The following is a 22345-nucleotide window of genomic DNA, read 5'->3' as shown; positions in this document are numbered from 1 at the left end:
GTGTTACAATTATACCCTTATTTATTGAATTTCATGAAATTTAACTACTCTAATAATTACAACTAATAAGAGTATTTGAGTACATGTTACTCCATCCGTTTCACAACACATGTCGCTTTTGAATAATAATTTTGTTTCACTTTACTTGTCACTTTCAAGTTTCAATGCAACATTAATTATTGGTTTGTCAATAATACCCTTACCTATTTATTGTTGAGAGAAATAATATAATAAAATAATAAATGGTTAATGGTATTATATAAAAAACATAATGAATTTCATCAAAAATAACAAAATTTATTTGATTTTTTGGTATGTGTAATTTCCTCAAAAGCGACAAGTATTGTGAAACGGATGGAGTACTAATTTTACCATTAAAATCAACACAATTAATCATTTCGTTAAACATCGTGCATAAATCTTAAACGATTAATATTGTGAGACGGGGGAGTATTTGTTTCAATCTTGAAAGTGTCAAAATTGATTTTAGAGATTGCATCATGTTTGAAAAATTTAAATGAAAAATGATTTTGCTAATAGAATTGATACCAATAAAAACTAAAATTTAGAGTTTTTACCTTTTTGACTTGATTTTAGTCTGAAATTAATTTAAAAAATCCACTTTTATCTAAAATCAATTTATTTGTTTAACCGCATTGTTGAAATCCAACCACCATCAATTTATTTATCTAACCAGCAATTTATCTGTCCGCGTGAACATAACTCAATTGCTTTGGACAATGTATAATATATGTAAGGTCTGAGGTTCGAACATGCCGCCACAAAAAAATACTGCATTGTTGAAATCCAACCACCATAAATTTCAATTACAAAAATGGTGATTCGTTCATCGACTCATTTGTTCAAGTCCAACCACCATTTCTTCTTCTTCTGCAAAGTGAAATGTCAACGATTCCCTTCACTTCCAAATGCAACAACTATGCTTCTTCAACCTTCTTCTCCTATTCTCTTCCTCTCTTCCTTCCTCGCCACAACTTCACCACTTCCATCAACGTTTCTCGAACTCGTTCTTTTCGTGTCTCTTGCCAATCTCAATCCAAGGTAACTAACTATCTTCACTTCCAAAAACATTCATGCTTCAAATGCTAACATCTTTCATTGTTTATTTTTTGTTGACCGTTATTTAATTTAATTTTTTTTACTATCAACTAATAAATCAATACTTTAGGGAAGAAATAATTTATCATCCAAGTGGTTGTTTAGTTTGACCATGTAAGAATCTGTTAGAGTTTGTTAGATTCTAACTAACTCATGCTGCTGATGTGGCATCTAAATATATACCACTGTACACTCATCATCTTTGTGTAATTCAATTTTCATTTTCATTCAATTCAATAGAATGAGTTTTATCTCAAACAGTTTCTCTATTACAGATAAGAAGGTTCTCCCCTTTATTAGAAAGTTCATTGCTTTCTGGTAATGATGGCGTCGTCTCGGATGAGTGGAAAGCAGTTCCTGACATTTGGAGAACTTCTGCTGAGAAGTATGGTGATAAAATTGCTCTCATAGATCCATATCATGATCCTCCTTCAACTATGACCTACAAACAGGTTTTTTTTTCAAATTATTTAGATTTTTACGAGCTTGAGGTAGACGGTGAATGTATTGGTTTCTATGTTTAATTGTGTAAGAATCTTATCATTTGAAATGTCATTCAGTTGTATGCTATGTAATTTACTGTATCTTTCTTATCCAATATTTAGTTGGAGGATGCAATATTGGACTTCGCTGAGGGCTTGAGGGTCATTGGAGTAAGTCCCGATGAGAAGATTGCGCTTTTTGCTGATAATTCTTGTCGCTGGCTAGTGGCAGATCAAGGTGTTTCAAGCTTTATGTATTATTTATGACTACCTAAATAATCAGAGTTTATCGTTTATCCGTTCTCGGTGTATTGTGTATGGGAAGTTGCTAGCCGCATAATTTGTATGTGCACACATGGTTCCAACTTTCACAAACTAGAAACCACAAAAATCCGATATTGGTTTTAATTTTAAATGTTTCAAAACTTAAAACTGACAAGTAAACTGAACAAGGCCTTCGCTTTTGTTGTCATTTTATTCTTTTGAAGGAAATGGTAAGCAAAAATCTTTTGCAGTTAGACTTCTTTTTATCTACACTGCAAAGGCGAACATTTTACATTTTTTGTGTTTATCTCATATCCAGATCTATGCTGAGCATATTAGCATATAATGTACTCACAATAACTGCATGCCTGTGAGGGGTGTGTACATGCTCTATTACTTTGCTTTATTTTAGCTTTTTTTATCTAGAGAACCAAAGCTGATGGGAAGTGTGAATACAGTTGTGAATAGCAATAGTCCTACCCTATACTGTGGGGTCAATTTTTTTAAATAACTCTAGTATGCGCTTGTAATAATTATCTACAATAGTGTTTTTTTTTTTTTTAATCATGTCCATGCTATGTTTTTAGTCTAGGTATGATGGCAAGCGGAGCAATCAATGTTGTTAGGGGTTCAAGGTCATCAATTGAAGAACTGCTGCAAATATACAATCACTCTGAAAGGTTTAAATAATACCATTTAAACAGCTTGTATCTAGTGTATACTTGGCGCTTGCACAATTCCTACCCTTGCATTTGAAATACTCCCTCCGTTTCAAAATGAGTGTCGCTTTAGCCAAAAAAATTTGTTTCAAAATGAGTGTCGCTTTAAGTTTCCAATGCAATAATAACTTTTTCTTTCCAATTGTACCCTCTAATTAATACTCTGCACACTATTTCCAAAGTATTACTTTTAAAACTAACCAATAGTTAATAAGGATAATTTGGTAAAATAACCATTCTCTTTCTCTTAATCATTGCATTTCTTAATATGTGTGTAAACACCTAAAACGACACTCATTTTGAAACGGAGGGAGTATTATTTTTCACTCTGATTATTACTTTCACCATGCCTTTCAGATTTTGTTGAGAAATATCAATTGTCCATTTTCTGTATTAGATAATTATACGCACTTACAACTAAAAGTTTGAGATGGATCACCTACGTCGAATCGTCGTGGTAAAGTTTAGGGAACTGATGAGAAATGCATCTATGTTTACTTATACTCTTTCATGGGCTGTAGAAATGGTTAAGTTTTTCACCCGTCATAGGTTGAAACTCAAACCATTTCTGTCCCCTTGTTTTCATATTATAATTTTGTAGTTATATTCCACCATCCCGCGTTGTTTCTCTTGTCCACTTTTACATATGAAAGGCCATAGGGCTCACTTCAGATTTTTGTAACAAAATCTTCATTAGCTTGATCGTGTTGAGCTCAACATCTTTTTGTACGCATTTATATTAATTTAGCTTTTCTTTTAAAAAAATATCAACCAACATTTGCTTATAAAATGTTCTCTTAGAAATAATATTAAAGTATATGAAAGAAAATTATATCGCTGGAAAGATTTAACTTCAATAATTGAAGTCTACCTAAAATAGTAATAATAATAAGTGTCTCTCAATTACATTAGAGGCTTTTAGTACGCATGAATGTTACAAAAACACGTTCTTTGACTAAGATGCTGTGTTTCAATAGTCATGTTTTCTTACATATTTTTAAGTGCATGATCTATATTGATGATTCAATAGAATAGTTGCTGACTTCTGCAATTGTTATTTAGCGTTGCACTAGCTGTGGATAATCCAGAAATGTTTAATCGGATTGCAAAAGCGTTTGATTTGAAGGCTTCAATGAGATTTGTTATTCTGCTGTGGGGAGAAAAATCATGCCTGGTCAATGAAGGAAGCAAGGAAGTGCCAATTTTTACATTCACGGAAATCAGGCATTTGGGAAGAGAGAGCCGCAGGTTGTTTGAATCCCATGATGCTAGTATGTCACCTGGATCTTCTCTACAAGTTCAGCTTATGTGTATATTTAAGAACTGGTACCTTTTGTTAATCGTGTGTGAGTGTGTGTAAAAATTACTACTAGTGGGAGGATGTCTCCGTAACAAAATCGAAAAGAAAACCGGTGGGCTTAATATGTGGTAAGATTTCCGGACCTTAATGCAAATCTGAGATAAGAATGACCACGTAGAAGCCAAAAATGGAACTGTGTCCCAATTGAGATATGCCGATATTTCTTGTTCTTTTTAAAAATTCTTTTCTTTATTTATTCATTTACTTTGTAAAGGAGATTACATATTGCTCATTATCTTAATCATCAAAAACCGCAGTAATCGGGTACTCTACAACGCATCTACAATGTGATTGCAGGGAAGCACTATGTGTTTGAAGCAATAAAATCTGATGACATTGCTACTCTTGTATACACAAGTGGTACTACTGGAAATCCAAAAGGTGTTATGCTAACCCATCAAAATCTTTTGCATCAGGTTTGCAATCTTTCATAAAGTTTACTGTGACAACTTAGGTAATGGTTCTTTCAATAAGCCATGATGATTTTTATAAACACACACACACACACACACACACACACACACACACACTATTATAGGGACATTACTTATGAACTGTTTAAGCACTATTAATTGTGGAAAGATTAATCGGAGCTTGATTCTTGTCTATTTTTTTGGTAGTGGCCGGGGTTTGAACCCCGGACCTTGCATATTTTATGCATTGTCCCAACCAACTGAGCTAAGCTCACGAGGACTGATTCTTGTCTTTTAACATAGCACTGATACTGCATATCATGTCTAAATGAATTTCTAGATTAAATTTTATTCGGACATTGTACCTGCTGAAGTTGGGGATAGATTTCTAAGTATGCTGCCTCCTTGGCATGCATATGAAAGAGCTTGTGAGTATTTCATTTTCTCATGCGGTGTTGACCAAGTATATACAACTGTGAGAAACTTGAAGGTATTATTACTTTAATCATATTTTTCATCTATCATGATCTGTCTAAAAAGAACAGAATTACCTCATTTTTCGATATGCTGTACTTTTTTGTTCTAGGATGATTTGGGGCGTTACCAGCCGCATTACTTGATTTCTGTTCCTTTAGTTTATGAATCGTTGTACAGGTAACTTGTTTTCCCAGGAATTGTATGGATATATTTCATTGTACTCAATGCCACTTGTGAATTGCATTCATTGTTTTTCTTGATTCCTCTGCAGTGGGATCCAGAGGCAGATTTCTACAAGCTCCCTTGTTAGAAAGCTTGTTGCACTGACATTCATCAGGGTCAGCTTAGGGTACATGGAATGTAAGCGGATTTATGAGGTCTGGTTTTCAACTCTTTTAAATAAGTTTTAACAACATTCCGAAAATCATTATTCTTTGCTTTCTATCTATTATGTTTGTCTATGCTTTAGGAAAACCTTTTTTACACAATTACTTTGTTTAAAAGGAAGAAGAAAACAATAGGGGTTGGCAAATGGGATAATTCAAAGAACGCAGACAAATGTGGGTGGGACTGCATTTTGCTGTTGTTACGTGATATGGGCAACTAGTGTGTGTCACGACAAATCGGATCTATTTAGAAATATGTTCATACCTCATAGGAATAAACATAGGAACAAACCCAACCAATCAATTTCCTAAACCTATCACATTATCAAATATTCAATTTCTCTGGTTACTACTCACCCACTTCAATTTCTCTGCACTACCACTTTTTTCCATTAGGTTAAACAGGTATATAGTAATTTTAATTCTGGCCGAAGATGATAAATTTTGAAGATGTTTACAGGGTAAATGTTTAACCAAGAACCAGAAGTCGCCTTCCTATCTCTATGCAATGTTGGATTGGCTAGGGGCAAGAATTATTGCCACAATATTATTTCCAATTCATATGCTGGCAAAGAAACTTGTCTACAGTAAAATCCATTCAGCTATTGGATTCTCTAAGGTCTTGTATTCTTTACTATGCTTTGTTGTTAAGTTTAATATTTTTGTTCTGTCTTCTCTGTGATGGGCCATACTGACTCAATGTCTATGACTTCGGAAATAGCTTAGTCTTAATTTCTAAGCTTATCTTCATATTTAAAATCATTTCCTGTTTATTAGTACGTTCCCGATAATTCAAAAATGTTGTTAGTATGCAATCAATGAGCAATCCCTTATTGATTTTATTAACCTCTTGATCAGATAATTATTCTTATAGCAGGGAATTTTTTGCCAATAATTATTCTGCTGCACTTTAGCAGAAAATTTATTCATATTTTTCTGTCAATTATTTTGCTGCTTTAACATTTTCAACCATGTTGCTTCTCGTAATTATGTCTATGTAAATGAACTTTGTAAAGTCTGGCGAGACTTGTATGAAGCTTATATTTCAAAAATAACTTTAAGAAGGCCTGTGTGTGGTAGTAATGCATGTGTTGTCAATAGAGGGAACCTTCGAGATGAAGTTTGTGTTGTGATGTTATTCTGACTGCACTATAAAAAAAACACCTTTATTAGTCTTCTTGGCTGAGATCAACTTCTCTTCTAATATGGTGCGGTCTTTTTTTGGCTGCAACTGAAGAAGTAAAAAATGTAATGTGTAGAAGACGGACGTGTCCATGGTACTGCCCTTTGGTTAGATAAAAACAAAGGAGTTTTTAAGAGACTGTTTAGACAATCCAAACATAAGTAGACATTGATTCTAGTTTTGCAAAGGATCAAGAAACCAATGTGCAAATTGTAGTTAGACAATTATACATTAATTGTCTCTCAGTTTCCTCTTTTTGGTTGTTGTAGAAAATGATGAACTCTTAATTGTTCATCCAAAGAATCAGAGCCAGAAGAAAAATCTATCCTGGAATTTTCTGATAATACCTCTATTGGAATTGCATTCAAGTCAATTACACAAAACAAAGATAGCATCCTATATATACAAGGAAGTGGCTAATAAAATTAAAGGATAACAGCTGGTAAACAATATATAACAGAATTAACATCTAACTAAATAGTTAAATGTTAGATACTGGTTCAGATATGTATAAATACAAATGATAATTCTATGGTATTTGGGAGATTATTGCATAATAATAAGGAAATGCACGTGATGTATTATTATTGATATAAGAAAGTAACTGCAGAAAGGTAACCAACCTCTAGGAGTTAGAGAGCCTAGTCTCTCCCAAACCAACCCACATACAAAATACCCAATCCCCACCCTTTTCCTCTGCATCTTTATTTATAATAGTAACTCACTATAACAGTTACATAGAAGTTCTGCAGATAACAGTTACTATGTAACAGTTACTAATTAATATATTAAATAAACAACTAATATTTTATAACTTATGCCCTTAGGAGTCCTATATCTAAGAATACTCCCCCCTAAAGATTCACCTTGTCCTCAAGGTGAAGGATAACATAAGTGTCCACCAGGGTCCCATAACTTGAAGTAGAGCGACAAAGTACTGCTGACCACTAGAAAAACAGCCGTGTCCTCAAGGCTGAGATGAGAGAATTGGTTTGAGTACATTTTGTCATTCCTAACTACTAGAGTAGCCTTGACACAAGTAGCTTGCAAGTCACCCAAGCAATTGAACATGAACAATTTCAGCAAGACAACTGTTGCTACAGCACAAAGTAAGGCGACAACTAGGACAATGGCGATGAGACATTGAATTTCCTGATAAATGAATTCCCCAAAAACTCTCATTGTGCTGTAGTGTTCGAAAACCGAGTCATTTCCTCCAGGATCCCATTGATGGGAGCCGGACAAGCCCATTTCAAGTGATCGAGTCATCCACACAATTCCACTCCCATTGTAATTGGTTGGCAACCGACAACTAATGTATTTCACATGCCAAGGGCCTAATACATCATCAATCAAAGCCATCACCACCATTGAAGAGATCTCAATATTAAGAGTAGATGGCAGTGACAATTCCCTTTCCACTTCCATGTTCCTCCTGCTCATAAAAAGAATTACGCGTGTCTTCAACAATATAGATAAAACCACTTTGTTGTACTTAGTAACTCCTTCACCTTTCACTTGGATAAACTTATCAGCAATCAGATATAGGCTGCTCCAATGACCTTGAGATGGAATTCCTGTTTGATCTAATTGAAAAATAGCGTGCTTCAGAATATTTGTACGTATGTTATCCTTTAAGAGCCCCTTCATCAATAGCATCTTTATGACTGAAGGATGAATCACCGATGATTGTTTGAAAAGGTTTGATGCAAAAACCTCTAAATTACAACCATAGGGTTGTCTATATTTTATGCTATTTTTGGAATCTGGTGACTCTACATTGCTCCACCTTTTAATTTCTCTCACCCACTTACTAGAATTGTTTTGTGCCTGACCCACTAGGTTTATTGTTAGATCCAACATACAACCTGACCAATTTGTTCCACTGTTTTTCTCATTCTGGTTTGTATCATCTACTATAGCCACCCCCTTTTTCATAACCCAATGGCTATCATTAAATTGAACCGAACCTAGTAACTCTATTCCTGTCCACATTTCTAATACCTTCCATACCAAACAAAAAATAACTTGGGTCTGATCCATTAGATTAAAAGATATACCAACCTTAACAATTGACCCTGTTATCCTTTTGACCTCACAATCCTTCCCAACTGAAGCGACGTTGAAACGTAACCGTTCAGTTGCAAGTGTGTTGCTCGTCGTCGGTAGCGGTCGAACCATTGCAAGTTGGTTGATGCCAGGCGGTTCCGGCCATTTCAGCGGCGGTGGTATGTGCTGAGTATTAATTGTTGGCTCTTTCCCTTCCTCCTTGGATTGGGGCCAGTCTCTTGTTGCATCTGAAGACGACCAATCCGGTGGTTTGGGTGGCGGTTCTCTCCGTTGGAGATCTGTCGCAGGTTGACTAGAGTCTAGCGACTCTGGTGGTGGTGATTGTGATGAAGGCGGATCTGGTGTCTCCGGTGGAGGGTGCAGATCGGGAACAATCCTTCTCTCCTTCTCACCTCTCTGTGTCTCAGTTGCTGCATTGATGATTGTCTCAAACACTACCACCGATTCATTGTGACCTGCAGATTTTTGTACCATGCATTTTGTGAATGGTGTCACATGAAATTCCTGATGTGACCGCTCTGGTGGTGGTTCGATGCCGCTCAAACTAAGCAGCGATCCAGAGTTTGTCTCCTTACCAACCTCCTTTGACTCTTCATAGTTTTCTGTGTTCTCATTCAGAACGTACTCATGGCTTTCTTGCTCCTCGCCTTCTGCAGACTCAAGCATATCCCATAGGTCTGGGATGAATTTCTGAATAAAACCTCTTTCAAATATCTTCCATGTCGCATTCTGCTTGCCATTCTTCCAATAAGACCACCAATTGGAAGCTTCTCCTCTGAAAGCATACAGAGTAACCCAGTCGACCTTCATTTTCTCTGTGATCCAAATATTGGCTTCAAAGTACCGTTTTAACTGGATCAACCACCAATACGCATCTTCCTTTCCATCAAAAATAGGAATTAGTCTCTCCAACATCATTGGCTCTCACTCTTCTATCAAGAACAAATGTGATTTTTTTTTTTTTTTTTTTGGGATCAGAACTGCTCTGATACCAGTGTTAGATACTGGTTCAGATGTGAATAAATACCGATGATAATTCTATGGTATTTGGGAGATTATAGCATAATAATAAGGGAATGATCTATTATTATTGATACAGGAAAGTAACTGCAGAAAGGTAACCAACCTCTAGGAGTTAGAGAGCCTAGTCTCTCCCAAACCAACCCACATACAAAATACCCAATCCCCACCCTTTTCCTCTGCATCTTTATTTATAATAGTAACTCACTATAACAGTTACATAGAAGTTCTGCAGATAACAGTTACTATGTAACAGTTACTAATTAATATATTAAATAAACAACTAATATTTTATAACTTATGCCCTTAGGAGTCCTATATCTAACATTAAACTGATAAAAATAACTGATGGAGTAATTAGGAGCAAGTCAAAGTATAGGTAGCAGTTGTATTGTAGTTACATTCTTTCCTGTCCTTTTTTTTGGGATTATTTGGGATTCTTATTAGACATTATACTCTTCATATACATGTATATTACGGAATTCCCTTCAATATCCCTCTTATCTGATGGTATAAAGTGTTCTCTTAAACTGTACTACATACCATATGATTTTGGAAGTGGATCACTTCTATGCTCATGATAAGCAAAACCTTCTGGCTCTCTGCAGGCTGGAATAAGTGGTGGCGGTAGCTTACCTTCTCACGTCGATAGGTTTTTTGAGGTTTGATACTTCTCACGTTTGTTACTCTCAAGCAGGAATTGTCTTTCTGGCATTCTTTTCACATTTTCTTAATCATATGCAGGCTATTGGTGTGACATTGCAGAACGGATATGGTTTAACAGAAACTTCACCAGTTATTGCTGCTCGACGACTTAGTTGTAATGTAAGCCATATATTATAAACTGCATGATATCATGCCAAGTACCATTATTTTAAACATAATGCTTTTCCTTTGCTTTCTGCAACTTAAAACTTGTCATTCTACTGATAATGAGTTTTCTAAGTAAGTTTAGAGAACATCGAGAATTTGTGATAACTGTGTAAACTGAATTTGATTATGGCCACATTGATCTTTCCCATCTGAGTTGCAGTATTTATACATGGTACAAAACCTTCTTGAGACTACCAGCTCAGAATAATTAACATTGACAGACACTACTAACTATAAGTGATTTGCTGAGGACCTTCTCACCAACAAACTACAAGTCAAACTCTAGGTGTTTAATATGAGAACGTTGAACCAGATTGTGGCTAAAAGCTACAGCACTCTGATTAGGGGTGTTAAGGGACGGGTTGAGATGAGTTATGTTTGTCCCTCACCTGGTATTAAATGTATTTGGGCCATTCTACTTAATTATTATTTTTTCTGGAAAAGTGTCCATTCTACTTAATTTGTTTATAACAAGCACAGTGTAAACCTTTGTTCTATCTTGAGTTTGGTATTCGTAATTACACGGTCTGCATTCTTTAAATTAGTCTGTAAGTTGAGTTAGCAAAGAGTGGTGCCTTTTATCTGAAAATGTTTCAAATCCAATCTTTTGAAGGTTATCGGATCTGTCGGGCATCCACTTAAGCATACAGAGTTTGAAGTTGTAGATTCTGAAACTGGTGAAGTTCTTCCACCTGGTTATAAGGGAATTTTGAAAGTCAGGGGCCCACAATTGATGAAGGGATACTACAAGGTAATCTATTTTCTCAAAAATGCAAACTTGTTGTCTCTTGTCTCTGCATATATAAATGTGTGTACATGTGAGAGAGAGAGAGAGAGAGTGAGAGAGAGAGAGAGAGAGAGAGAAGAGAGAGAGAGAGAGAGAGAGAGAGAGAGAGAGAGAGAGAGAGATTCTAAAGTAGCTCCTTTGTACTGGTGTTATAGTTTTATTTGTTTGTCTTGTAACACCTTTTCCCTGATGTACCTACCCGTAACTTGTGTAATGAGTAGTTACATGTCTCTGTTCTTGTAACAGAATGCTTCAGCCACAAATCAGGTCATAGACAGGGATGGCTGGCTGAATACTGGTGACATAGGTTGGATTGCTGCCCACCATTCATCTGGACGGAGTCGTAATTGTGGTGGTGTGATTGTTGTTGAAGGCCGTGCTAAAGACACCATTGTGCTTTCATCAGGTATAACAGAAGTTTGTGTTTGCTGATCTTTGAATCCTATAAGTAATTCTCCTCCCTTTCGGTATGTTTGTTTAATAATAGAAAGCACACGTAACATAGCACAAACATGGCTTCTTCAAAAAAAACATAACACAAACATGCATAAAGGGAGGAGACATTACTTATCGGAATAATGGGCACTTCCGAATTAAACCAAAAAAAAAAGAAATGGACACTTCCAGTAAAAGTAACCTTGTCACTTGTAGCTAATGGATTTCTTAGCTGTAATATGTCTACTGTCTGTGAGGCTCTTTTAAGATCATTACTCCATTTTTTGACCCTTAATTGCAACTGTACTTTTTTTATCTCTGCACAAAAAGGGTGGTGATAATCATTTTGCCTTCTTATGTGAGTACTAATTATGTGTTTCAATAAGAGAAGGTGAAAATGTTGAACCGGGAGAACTTGAAGAGGCTGCGATGAGGAGTAGTCTCATACATCAAATTGTTGTCATTGGCCAGGTTAATTTAAATTTTGATGTCTTTAAATTTTTTCGGTTCAAGACCTACATACAAACTGTATAAAAGATATTGCAAAATGCAATGATTTCACTTATTTGGGCATATAGGATAAGCGACGTCTAGGAGCTGTAGTTGTTCCTAACAAAGAAGAAGTCTTAAAGGCAGCAAGGGAATTGTCAATTATAGATTCCAATAGTTCAGATCTCAGTCAGGAAAAAGTGACCAGTCTAATATATGATGAATTAAGGACCTGGTAAGTCCTTGTCACTCTTCTGTTTGTGTTTACAAGGAAGGAATTTTTTTTATTATAATAGTTAATATTAGCTTAAGTTGAAGTTTATGTGAATGGAAGAGAATATTATTTTTTACCTCTAATTAAATTATTGTAAGAGTGAAATTCAGTACATGGTCAGGGGTGTTATGAATGGGAAACATATCAAATTTTTTCTATCTAAAAATTGAATCTCTCCCCCCATTAACATGCAGGACGTCCGAGTTTCCATTTCAAATTGGGCCAATCCTTCTCGTAAATGACCCCTTCACGGTTAGACTTAACAGATTTGTTTCTTTGTATTATTTCCATTGACGTATTTGGTTAACGTTTTACTATAATGACAGATTGATAATGGGCTAATGACACCCACAATGAAAATTCGAAGAGATAGAGTTATGGCTCAATACAAGGACCAAATAGAGAATCTATACAAGTAATATTTCTTAATGCCAATGGCATGACTACAAATAGTTAAGACTCAACACAGAAATCAAATGAAGAATATATACAAGGAAACTCTCCTCATGCTAATGGCATGCACAATAGAGTTTTAGCTGTAGATAGTAGCAAAATCCTTAATCCTTGTTCCTGTCTGACATTCCTTTTGTCATTATATTTTCTTAGAGAATGTAAATACCGTTCGCTTTCATTAATAAAAGATTTTTTGCCAATGCATTATGTTATTACAGGATGGAAATTACTGTTTTCTTCTTTTGAAGTTGGCATGTCAAGTTAGCTCGAACTAATTAGCATCAACATTGATAGTTAAATGTATGTCTGTCAAGCTAAAGATTTTAGTTAGGATTGTTCAAATGAATGAGTCAAACCTGAGTAATTCATTTTGTTTTCAAGTCAAATCTAAACTTCAATAGCTTTTTGTTGGCTCATTTGCACTCCTAATTGTTTGAATGCAATTTCTTTGTTCTTTTTTTTGTTTGTCGAAATTTTGCATTTGAAAACTAGCAACTGGAATGAAAACAAAACACAATAACTGTCTTCTAGAATTGATGGTGGGGAGGGGATGTAAAACCATTAGGAGAAAGGGATTGTTTGAGTGATTCTAAATAGAGAAAAGGGAGAGAAGTTATGTAACATTTGCAGCATGTGATTTTGGGTTCTATCGTTTTCAATTACTTAAACCAACTCTTGACATCGATGGTCTGTTTGCTAAAATGATGTGATTAGCAGCCCTTCCAACTCTTGGCCATTTTTATTTTTATTAATACAGAAAAGAGTAATGAATATTATTAGCAGCCCTTCCAACTGGGTAGCAAGTATTAGCAGCCCTTTATGGATCACAATTTTTGATTTAGATTTTGTTGGATGAACTGATTTAGATCATGATTATGGCAACCATAATTTTTTTTGATAGCAATGCCAATTAGCAGCCCTTCCAAGGGTTTAAGATGTTTGAGTCTCTTTCCATTGAGACCAATCACATGTTATTGCAGCAATAAATTTAAGATTGTTATCAAAATTTCATAAACGGCAAACAAGTCTTAAACAAAGCCTCAAACAAAGCCTAAGAGAATTAAAAACGTTTAACTATCATAAAGTAGAAACATATGGAGAATGAAAAATGGTTTAATTAGCATGGAGTGGAAGCATGTAAATAATGAAAATCACTTAATCGTCTATGGTTGGTGTAAAACATCAATTAAGCGTTTTACTTGAACCATAAATAAACGGAAGAGATCCGTGCAAGAAAGAATTCAGAGGTCGATGTCCAAAGTCCAAACAAAACAAATTGGAACCGAAATGGACGGTTCAAAATTGAAGGAAAAAAAAAGGATAATTCTGTAAAGGTGTTTTCACATAGACATAGACATGAAACAAAGAAGAGAGAAGAAAAATATATAGAATTAGGATTATCTCCCGACAATTTTTTTTTATAGAAAGTTTGATTTTAAGATTCATTGTCCAAAAAAATGATAGTGTAGGAATCATCTTAAAATCAATGTATTTATAACTAATATAACCAAATTCTAACTAATTATAACTAACTAATGAACTTGTGCAAGAGGGTAAGACTGCATACAATACACCAAATATATCAAAACCCCTTCGTAAACCTGTGCAAGAGTTTTATTGCACCGGGTTGAAGAAAAAAAAATGATCTACGTTATACAATATTGAGCCAAGCTTAATTAATATTCAAATATATCTAATATACGAGTTAGAAATGTGTTCTCTCCACAATAAAAATCAACGATATCTAAAGTACGAGTTAGAAATGTACTCCATGATATCTAAATTTCTTCATGACCCGAAAGGAAATTTAGGCTTTGTTTACGAGTTTAGAGGAGAGGGGAAGGAAAGGCTTCAGGAATAGAAATATACGAAAAAATTGAGAACTAGAGAATTAGATCATCTCATGTGTGATCTTCAAATTATAAAATAATGTATGTAAATTCAATGTTTTGTATGTTTCTCTCTCATTTTTAACAGTGAGAGATTACACACTAATTTCTCATAAAAATTACACATAAGATCTACTTCTGAAAAAAGGAGTATTATGACACTTTTTTTATCAACACTCTCTAACATACTATTTTATTGGATGAAATGGTAAAATGGTAAAATCCACGTGAGTTTCACTCTGTGGAAGAGTGGAAGTTGAAAAGAGGGTTTGAAAAAGAGTGTTGTAGCATTTATCTTTCTAAAATTTAGGATTATTTTGATGGCAATTGTAATAATAAATGACAGTGCCACACCATGTAAGGGCGATATCTACATTACAATTCTTCCCACACTGAATATATCTTTTTCAAAAAATTAATGGAAACCGATTTAACGTTTTCTTGAAAGATTCAAGAATAAATATTCTATAATAAATAATAAATGATTTACAAATTTCAACAGTTACAGATTGGACCCTCATGCACCAAAAACTGACATAAATATCAGTTGGACCAAACTACTTTCTCATTCTCACTACTACTACTTGTTCATATTAACAATAATCTCTCTTACGTTCTCTGCATCCATTCCATTCCATTATCTCTTCTTCTTCTGCCAAATTCCAATGGCGGGAATTCCTATCACCTCCGCTAACTACAACTATGCTTCTTCCATCCATTCACTTCCTCTCTTCTTCGCTCGCACCAACTTCACCACCACCATCAACGTTTCTCCAACCGCTTCTTTTCGCGTCTTTTGCCATACTCAATCCAAGGTACGTAACTGCTTCTATATGTTTTTATTTTTTATTTTTTTTATAGAAGTTGTGGAAGGGAAAACTATTACCAATAATACACAACACTAACGACCATTTTACAATTGTCTTGTATATATGCAGACAAAGAAAACGGAGATAAGAAGGTTTTCCCCTTTATTAGAAAGTTCTGGCAATGGTGGTGTGGCTTTAGATGAGTGGAAAGCAGTTCCTGATATTTGGAGAACTTCTGCAGAGAAGTATGGTGATAAAGTAGCTTTGGTAGATCAATATCATGATCCTCCTTCAACTATGACATACAAACAGGTTTTTTTTCTTACTAGGTTGATAGCATGGAAAACGGCTTTATCACTAATTTTATTGTTATTGGGTATGGTTAGAGTAGAGTTTGGTTCAAAGTAGATGGAATTCTTTACACAGAAAGAAGGGGTAGCAGAATGCAATATATATATTATATATATATATATATAACTAATTTTCAGGTTTACTTAGGTAATAAGATGCCCTATAATATAGATTAATAGTTTTGAAGAATAAGCACCGGCTTTAATCAATGATCTTTGTGTGGTTTCTTTTGTTTTATTTTAGGAGATATGGTTGAGTTTTATTGGTGGTGGGACATAGATATCAGAAAAACATTATCTTACTATGTTGACTCAATTGACTCTTTTTTTGACTTCATGCTCTTAATTCTTAAACCATTGTCTTGTGGAATATATGTGGTCCTTTTGAAACTTTGATTATTGAATGTATGGTATAATTTTGTTGATCTGCACGTCACTATGTGATTTTGTACTTGTCTGAAGATTTATTGATAGGGTGCAAAGCAATTTCAAATTATTTTTAAGTTTTATGAGCTTGATGACATAACAAGTGATTTTGTTTCAATTTGAACCATGTGTGAAACTTATCCCTTGAAATCTCATTCGGTTGTATGCTATATCATATGTCAATTTTTCTTACCAACATTTCAGTTGGAGGATGCAATTTTAAACTTTGCTGAGGGGTTGAGAGTTATTGGAGTAAAACCTGATGAGAAAATTGCTCTTTTTGCCGATAACTCGTGTCGCTGGCTTGTAGCAGATCAAGGTGTGCAAAATTTTGTGTATTATTTTTTACTACCAAAGGTTGCAATGTTGATGTGAACTTATTACCTACGGTCCTGTTTGGGGTGGTTGCAATTTTTCAGTTTTTGTTAATTTTCAAATGCCAATTCTAAAATAAAACATGTTTGGTTAAAGTGGAACAAAATTAATTCTTAAAGCATGCAAAGTCGGGATCATCTACACTGGTAGTTATGTCAGTTACAGTTTAATTACATCCATGCTATGTGTTTAGTCTAGGCATGATGGCAATTGGAGCAATCAATGTGGTTAGGGGTTCAAGGTCATCAATTGAAGAACTGCTGCAAATATACAACCACTCTGAAAGTGTTGCACTAGCCGTGGACAATCCTGAAATGTATAATCAGATTGCAAAACCATTTTATTTGAAGACCTCAATCAGATTTATTATTCTGCTTTGGGGAGAAAAATCAAGCCTTGTCAATGAAGCAAACAAGGAGGTGCCAATCTATACATTCATGGAAGTCATAAATTTTGGGCGACAAAGTCGCAGGGCATTGCACGCCTCCCATGATACTAGTATGCCACCTGCACCTTCTCTATAATATATATTCATGCCTATTAGCCTTTCTCTTGATCATCAAAAGGAACAGTAATCAGGTTCACAACAAACTCATCTACATTGTGATTGCAGGACAACACATGTTTGAAACAATAAAATTGGATGACATTGCTACTCTTGTGTACACAAGTGGTACTACTGGAAATCCTAAAGGTGTTATGCTAACCCATCAGAATCTTTTGCATCAGGTTTGATTGCAAATCTGTCATAAACTTTACTGTGGCAATGTTATTTTAGTATTTTCAGACAAGCTATGTTGATTTTTAATAGAGATCATAGAACTCTTGTAAGGCTATGATTATTGGCTTTTAACATAGAGTCGATTATTTAACTTTATATCGTGTGTTAATGAATTTCTAGATCAAACACCTATCGGACGTTGTACCTACTGAAGCTGGAGATAGATTTCTAAGTATGTTGCCTCCTTGGCATGCATATGAAAGAGCTTGCGAGTATTTCATTTTCTCACGTGGTCTTGAACATATATACACTACTGTAAGAAACTCGAAGGTATTATTACTCTAATCATATATTTAAACCTTCATGCATGGTACTGTATGCCATAAAAGAACACTCATGGCTTCATTTGATTAATATCATGTACTATATTTTGTTCTAGGATGATTTGGGACGTTATAAGCCACATTTAATGGTTTCTGTTCCTTTAGTTTTTGAAACTTTGTACAGGTAACTCCTTTTCTCAGGAATTGTATGAAGAATATAGTTTGTTCTATTTAATGCCACTTGTGAATAGTAACATTTGTTTTTGTTTTTGGTTCCTCTGTAGTGGGATCATGAAGCAGATATCTACAAGCTCACTTGTTAGAAAGCTTGTCGCTCTCACATTCATAAGGGTCAGCTTAGGATACATGGAGTGTAAGCGAATTTATGAGGTCTGGTCATCATCTCTATATTTCACATCTTTCTCAGATTATGATTATTTCCAAAAGCTGAACAAAACAAATTAAAAAAAAATATCCTACTTTACATGTTTTATCATGGTAATTCTATTTTGGGTAAAATATGCTTTTCGTCCCTGTAATTATAGGCCATTTGAATTTTCGTCCCTGAGCTTACTAATCCTCCCATTTAGTCCCTGTAAAAGTTAATCACTTGAAATTTCGTCCCTCGCCCCTTTTAATCACTGCCACGTCAGCAAATTACCAAAATGTCATGGGAAATGACGAAAATACCCCTGGCTTATTTTTTTTTTGTTTTTTTTTCCTTCAAAATTTTTTTCCCAGCTTTTTCCCGAATTTTTTTTTACAATTTTTTCTCCGAAAAATTTCAGTTTTTTCAGTTTTAATTTTAACATTTTTTTTCCGAAATTTTTTATGTTTTTTAATTATTTTTTCAGATATTTTAATTTAAAAAAATAATTTTCACAAAATTTTTTTTCCCAGTTTTTTCCCGAATTTTTTTTTTACGATTTTTTCTCCGAAAAATTTCAGTTTTTTCAGTTTTAATTTTAACATTTTTTTTCCGAAATTTTTTATGATTTTTAATTATTTTTTCAGATTTTTTAAATTTAAAAAAAGAATTTTCAAAATTTTGAAATTTTTTTTAAGGAAAAAAAAATAAGTCAGGGGTATTTTCGTCATTTCCCATGCCATTTTGGTAATTCGCTGACGTGGCAGTGATTAAAAGGGGCGAGGGACGAAATTTCAAGTGATTAACTTTTACAGGGACGAAATGGGAGGATTAATAAGCTCAGGGACGAAAATTCAAATGGCCTATAATTACAGGGACGAAAAGTATATTTTACCCTTCTATTTTTGACCAATGTTAATAAATTTTGTACAATATGTTTATAGGGTAAATGTTTAACCAAGAATCAGAAATCACCTTCCTATCTCTATGCAATGTTGGATTGGCTATGGGCAAGAATTATGGCTGCAATATTATATCCAGTTCATATGCTGGCAAATAAATTGGTTTACAGTAAAATCCGTTCAACTATTGGGATATCAACGGTATTGTATTCTGTACTGTGCTTTATAATATAGTTTTATGATCTTATTTTACTGTCTCATCTGCGAAATGTCGTACTGATTGACTGACTCTGTTGAGAGGCAAAACGTCTTGGGAAGAAAATACCACACTCTTCAAATTATTTGTGATGAAAAAATAGTCTTCATGCTATATACCATAGTGTCATTATTTGTTATTTGGAAATGCATCACTTTTCTGCTCAGGATAAGCAAAACCTTTTGCACTCTGCAGGCTGCAATAAGTGGTGGTGGTAGCTTACCTTCTCATGTTGACAAGTTTTTTGAGGTTTGATTCTTCTCATTTTTGTTATTCTCAAACAGGAACCTTCTTTTCGGCTATCTTCTAATATATTTTTTTAAAATACTATACAGGCTATTGGTTTGAATTTGCAGAATGGATATGGTTTAACAGAAACTTCACCGGTTATTGCTGCTCGGCGACTTGGTTGTGACGTAAGCAACAATACACTATAAACTGCATAATATAAAGCCAAGTACAATTAGATTAAAAATATTGTTTTGACCTTCATGTGATAGAGACTTGGGTATTATGGGGTGCTCAAAGTCCCAAATGGTGTAGTATGGGATACTCGGTAGAATATTTAAGTAACCTGGTTATTCCTCTTCGATAGCTTGCTTTTAAGGGAGGGTTCCTCGAGGATTGGATATTTCTCACACTGACAGAGATATCATGATATAAACCGGTTATGTGATGTTGAGTTAAACCTAAAATCTACCATGTGATAAAAATGTAGAGAATAACAATTACTAGGTTTTGTTAAGAAATCAGAAAGGCTAAATGATGGTTCTACTTAATTAGGTGTTGGCATGCCTACTTAATAAATTTTTCTTTTCAAAATGCATCCATCTATTCTACATCATATGTTAATAACAAACACACCGTACACCTTTCTTCCCGATCTCTGTCTAGAGGTTTGTATTCGTGATTATTACATAATTTGCATTCTTTAAATTAGTTTGTAATTTGAGTCTGCAAATAGCAGTGTTTTAATCTGAAAATTCTTTGAATTCTATCTTTTATAGGTAATTGGATCTGTGGGGTATCCACTTAAGCATACAGAATTCAAAGTTGTAGATTCTGAAACTGGTGAAGTTCTTCCACCTGGTTCAAAGGGAATTTTGAAAGTCAGGGGCCCACAATTGATGAAGGGGTACTACAAGGTAAAATAGTCTTAGTCAAAATGTAAACTTCTTGTGTCTTGTCTTGACATGTACCAGTGTGTATATGAAAAAATCGTAACAATTTCGTTGGACACATATTACAGTTATGAAAGCATGCATATAACTATAATCTTTTAGACTTTCTAAACCAGATACCTTATAAATACTTGAAGACTGGAACAAGGAATTATAAAAGGCTCATTATGAAGAGTTATGTTTATTATGTAACACCTTTTCCTTGATGAACAAGCAACTTTTGCGATGGTCATAGCAGTCAATAATTTTGCTTACTTAGAGCTCACATCACATTCATCCACGGGGTCTTATTTACTCATGCCGATCAAAGTGTGTAAGTTACATGTCTTTATTCTTGCATCAGAATCCTTCAGCTACAAATCGGGTCATTGATAGGGATGGCTGGCTGAATACTGGTGACATAGGTTGGATTGCTGGCCACCATTCAATTGGGCGGAGTCGTAATTCTGGTGGTGTGATTGTTGTTGAAGGTCGTGCTAAAGACACCATTGTGCTTTCATCAGGTAGAACATAAGTTTGTGTATGTTGCTTTTCATGTGGTAACTAAGCTGTTTGCTGAATTTCACTAATTGAATAAAATATTTTGCAATTAACTTACGGATTTCTTACTTGTCATTTGTTAAACGTGAAGCTTTAAGAGTTACTTTCCATTTTTCGGACCCTTAATTGCAACTATGTTGTTTTATCTCTGCATAGAAAGCCTGTTGTCATTGGTTCTTTCTCCTTATGAAAGTAATAATCATGTGTTTCAACATGAGAAGGTGAAAATGTTGAACCGGGAGAGCTTGAAGAAGCTGCCATGAGGAGTAACCTCATACAACAAATTGTTGTCATTGGTCAGGTGAGTTTAAATCTTGACGGCTTTAAAAAATTTTGGTTCAAGGCCTACGTATAATATAAACTGTATATAAGTTATTACAAATGCAATGATTTCACTTATTTGGACATATAGGATAAACGGCGTCTAGGAGCTGTAATTGTTCCTAACAAAGAAGAAGTCTTAAAGGCAGCAAAGAAATTGTCAATTATAGATTCCAATAGTTCAGATGTTAGTCAGGAAAAAGTGACCAGTCTAATATATAATGAACTAAAGACCTGGTAAGATCTTGTCTTACTTCTGTTGGTGATTGTGTTTACAAGGAAGGGCAGTTTTTTATTCTAATAGTTAATAGTTAATTAACTTCAGTTAAAGTTTGCGTGAATGGAAGAGAATTTGTTTTACTTTTACCTCTAAATTATTGAGAGTGAAACTAAATACAAGGCTAGGGGTGTTATGAATGGGAAACGGATCAAATATTTTCTATCTGAAAATTGAATCACTTCCCATTATCGCGCAGGACATCAGGGTTTCCATTTCAGATTGGGCCAATCCTTCTCGTAAATGATCCCTTCACGGTTAGATTAAGCATCATAGTAACGTCCATCTTTATATTATTTACATTACAGAATTGACGTATTTGGTTAATCTTTTACTATAATGACAGATTGATAATGGGCTAATGACACCCACAATGAAAGTTCGAAGGGATAGAGTTATGGCTCAATACAGGGACCAGATAGAGAATCTATACAAGTAAACCAACCTAATGTCAATGGTATGTTACAAATAGTTATAGCTCAAACACAGGATCAAATGGAGAACCTATACAAGTAAAATTACCTAATGCCAGTGGCACAATAGACTCGTACCAAGTGATAACAGTTATACCATTACCACAATAGTTAGATTAGTAATAACATTTTATGATATCTATAGTGACTCTTGTAACCTCTAACTTGTTGTATTGTTTTTTTTTTTTTTTAGATTCTAGTTATTAATATTATAATTTGAACTTGTTTTTAAGATATCATATCAAATTCTGTAAACTTAATGAACTTAATTTTCAGAATTAAATTGATTTTAAGGTTTTAGAATAATGCTAGTTAGTAATATATATTCATG

At 34.4% G+C, this 22345-nt stretch overlaps 3 protein-coding genes across 4 annotated transcripts in view; 2 read left to right on the top strand and 1 right to left on the bottom strand.

Moving 5' to 3' along the window:
* The window catches only part of LOC146940813 (uncharacterized), an 82675-nt gene that overhangs the window by 53911 nt on the left and 6419 nt on the right, over window positions 1-22345 (bottom strand). Inside the window, exon 2 of the mRNA XM_085754574.1 lies at window positions 7889-7897. Within this exon, the coding sequence (XP_085610700.1) occupies window positions 7889-7897 (9 nt within the window). The remainder of the gene's footprint in view (window positions 1-7888; window positions 7898-22345) is intronic.
* LOC146940816 (putative acyl-activating enzyme 16, chloroplastic) lies at window positions 850-13004 on the top strand. The gene is made up of 18 exons (XM_085754578.1): window positions 850-1062; window positions 1395-1571; window positions 1725-1839; window positions 2458-2545; window positions 3647-3855; window positions 4242-4360; window positions 4698-4847; window positions 4944-5011; window positions 5106-5211; window positions 5681-5839; window positions 10102-10155; window positions 10238-10318; window positions 10980-11117; window positions 11400-11559; window positions 11980-12059; window positions 12167-12312; window positions 12546-12603; window positions 12678-13004. Exons 1-18 carry the CDS (start codon window positions 904-906, stop codon window positions 12768-12770), a joined length of 2160 nt encoding a protein of 719 aa, XP_085610704.1. The 5' UTR covers window positions 850-903; the 3' UTR covers window positions 12771-13004.
* LOC146940815 (putative acyl-activating enzyme 16, chloroplastic) lies at window positions 15261-22320 on the top strand. 2 transcript variants are annotated; one of them, XR_015032166.1, is made up of 17 exons: window positions 15261-15508; window positions 15632-15814; window positions 16483-16597; window positions 16852-17151; window positions 17267-17382; window positions 17555-17704; window positions 17814-17881; window positions 17982-18087; window positions 19009-19167; window positions 19418-19471; window positions 19558-19638; window positions 20230-20367; window positions 20747-20906; window positions 21100-21244; window positions 21356-21501; window positions 21741-21798; window positions 21888-22320. XR_015032166.1 is itself a non-coding variant. In XM_085754579.1 (17 exons), the coding sequence occupies exons 1-17, from the start codon at window positions 15359-15361 to the stop codon at window positions 21978-21980; spliced, it is 2157 nt and encodes a 718-aa protein (XP_085610705.1). In that variant the 5' UTR covers window positions 15261-15358; the 3' UTR covers window positions 21981-22320. The 2 variants fall into 2 exon arrangements, 1 of the variants encoding a protein (XP_085610705.1); XM_085754579.1 differs by having other exon boundaries at window positions 21165-21244.

This window comes from Medicago sativa, chromosome 3 (assembly GCF_051527215.1).
Source record: "Medicago sativa cultivar Bolivia chromosome 3, Bolivia_mono, whole genome shotgun sequence".
NCBI lineage: Eukaryota > Viridiplantae > Streptophyta > Magnoliopsida > Fabales > Fabaceae > Medicago > Medicago sativa.
This window is presented reverse-complemented; position numbering and strand designations above follow the sequence as displayed.

Coding starts and splice junctions, on each gene's coding strand:
- LOC146940815 (XM_085754579.1), top strand. CDS start 15,359: ATGGCGGGAATTCCTATCACCTCCGCTAACTACAACTATGCTTCTTCC. Junction 19,639..20,229: donor CTCGGCGACTTGGTTGTGAC/GTAAGCAACAAT, acceptor TATCTTTTATAG/GTAATTGGATCTGTGGGGTA. Junction 20,907..21,164: donor CACCATTGTGCTTTCATCAG/GTAGAACATAAG, acceptor CAACATGAGAAG/GTGAAAATGTTGAACCGGGA.
- LOC146940816 (XM_085754578.1), top strand. CDS start 904: ATGTCAACGATTCCCTTCACTTCCAAATGCAACAACTATGCTTCTTCA. Junction 1,840..2,457: donor CTGGCTAGTGGCAGATCAAG/GTGTTTCAAGCT, acceptor TTTTTAGTCTAG/GTATGATGGCAAGCGGAGCA. Junction 5,012..5,105: donor GTTTATGAATCGTTGTACAG/GTAACTTGTTTT, acceptor ATTCCTCTGCAG/TGGGATCCAGAGGCAGATTT.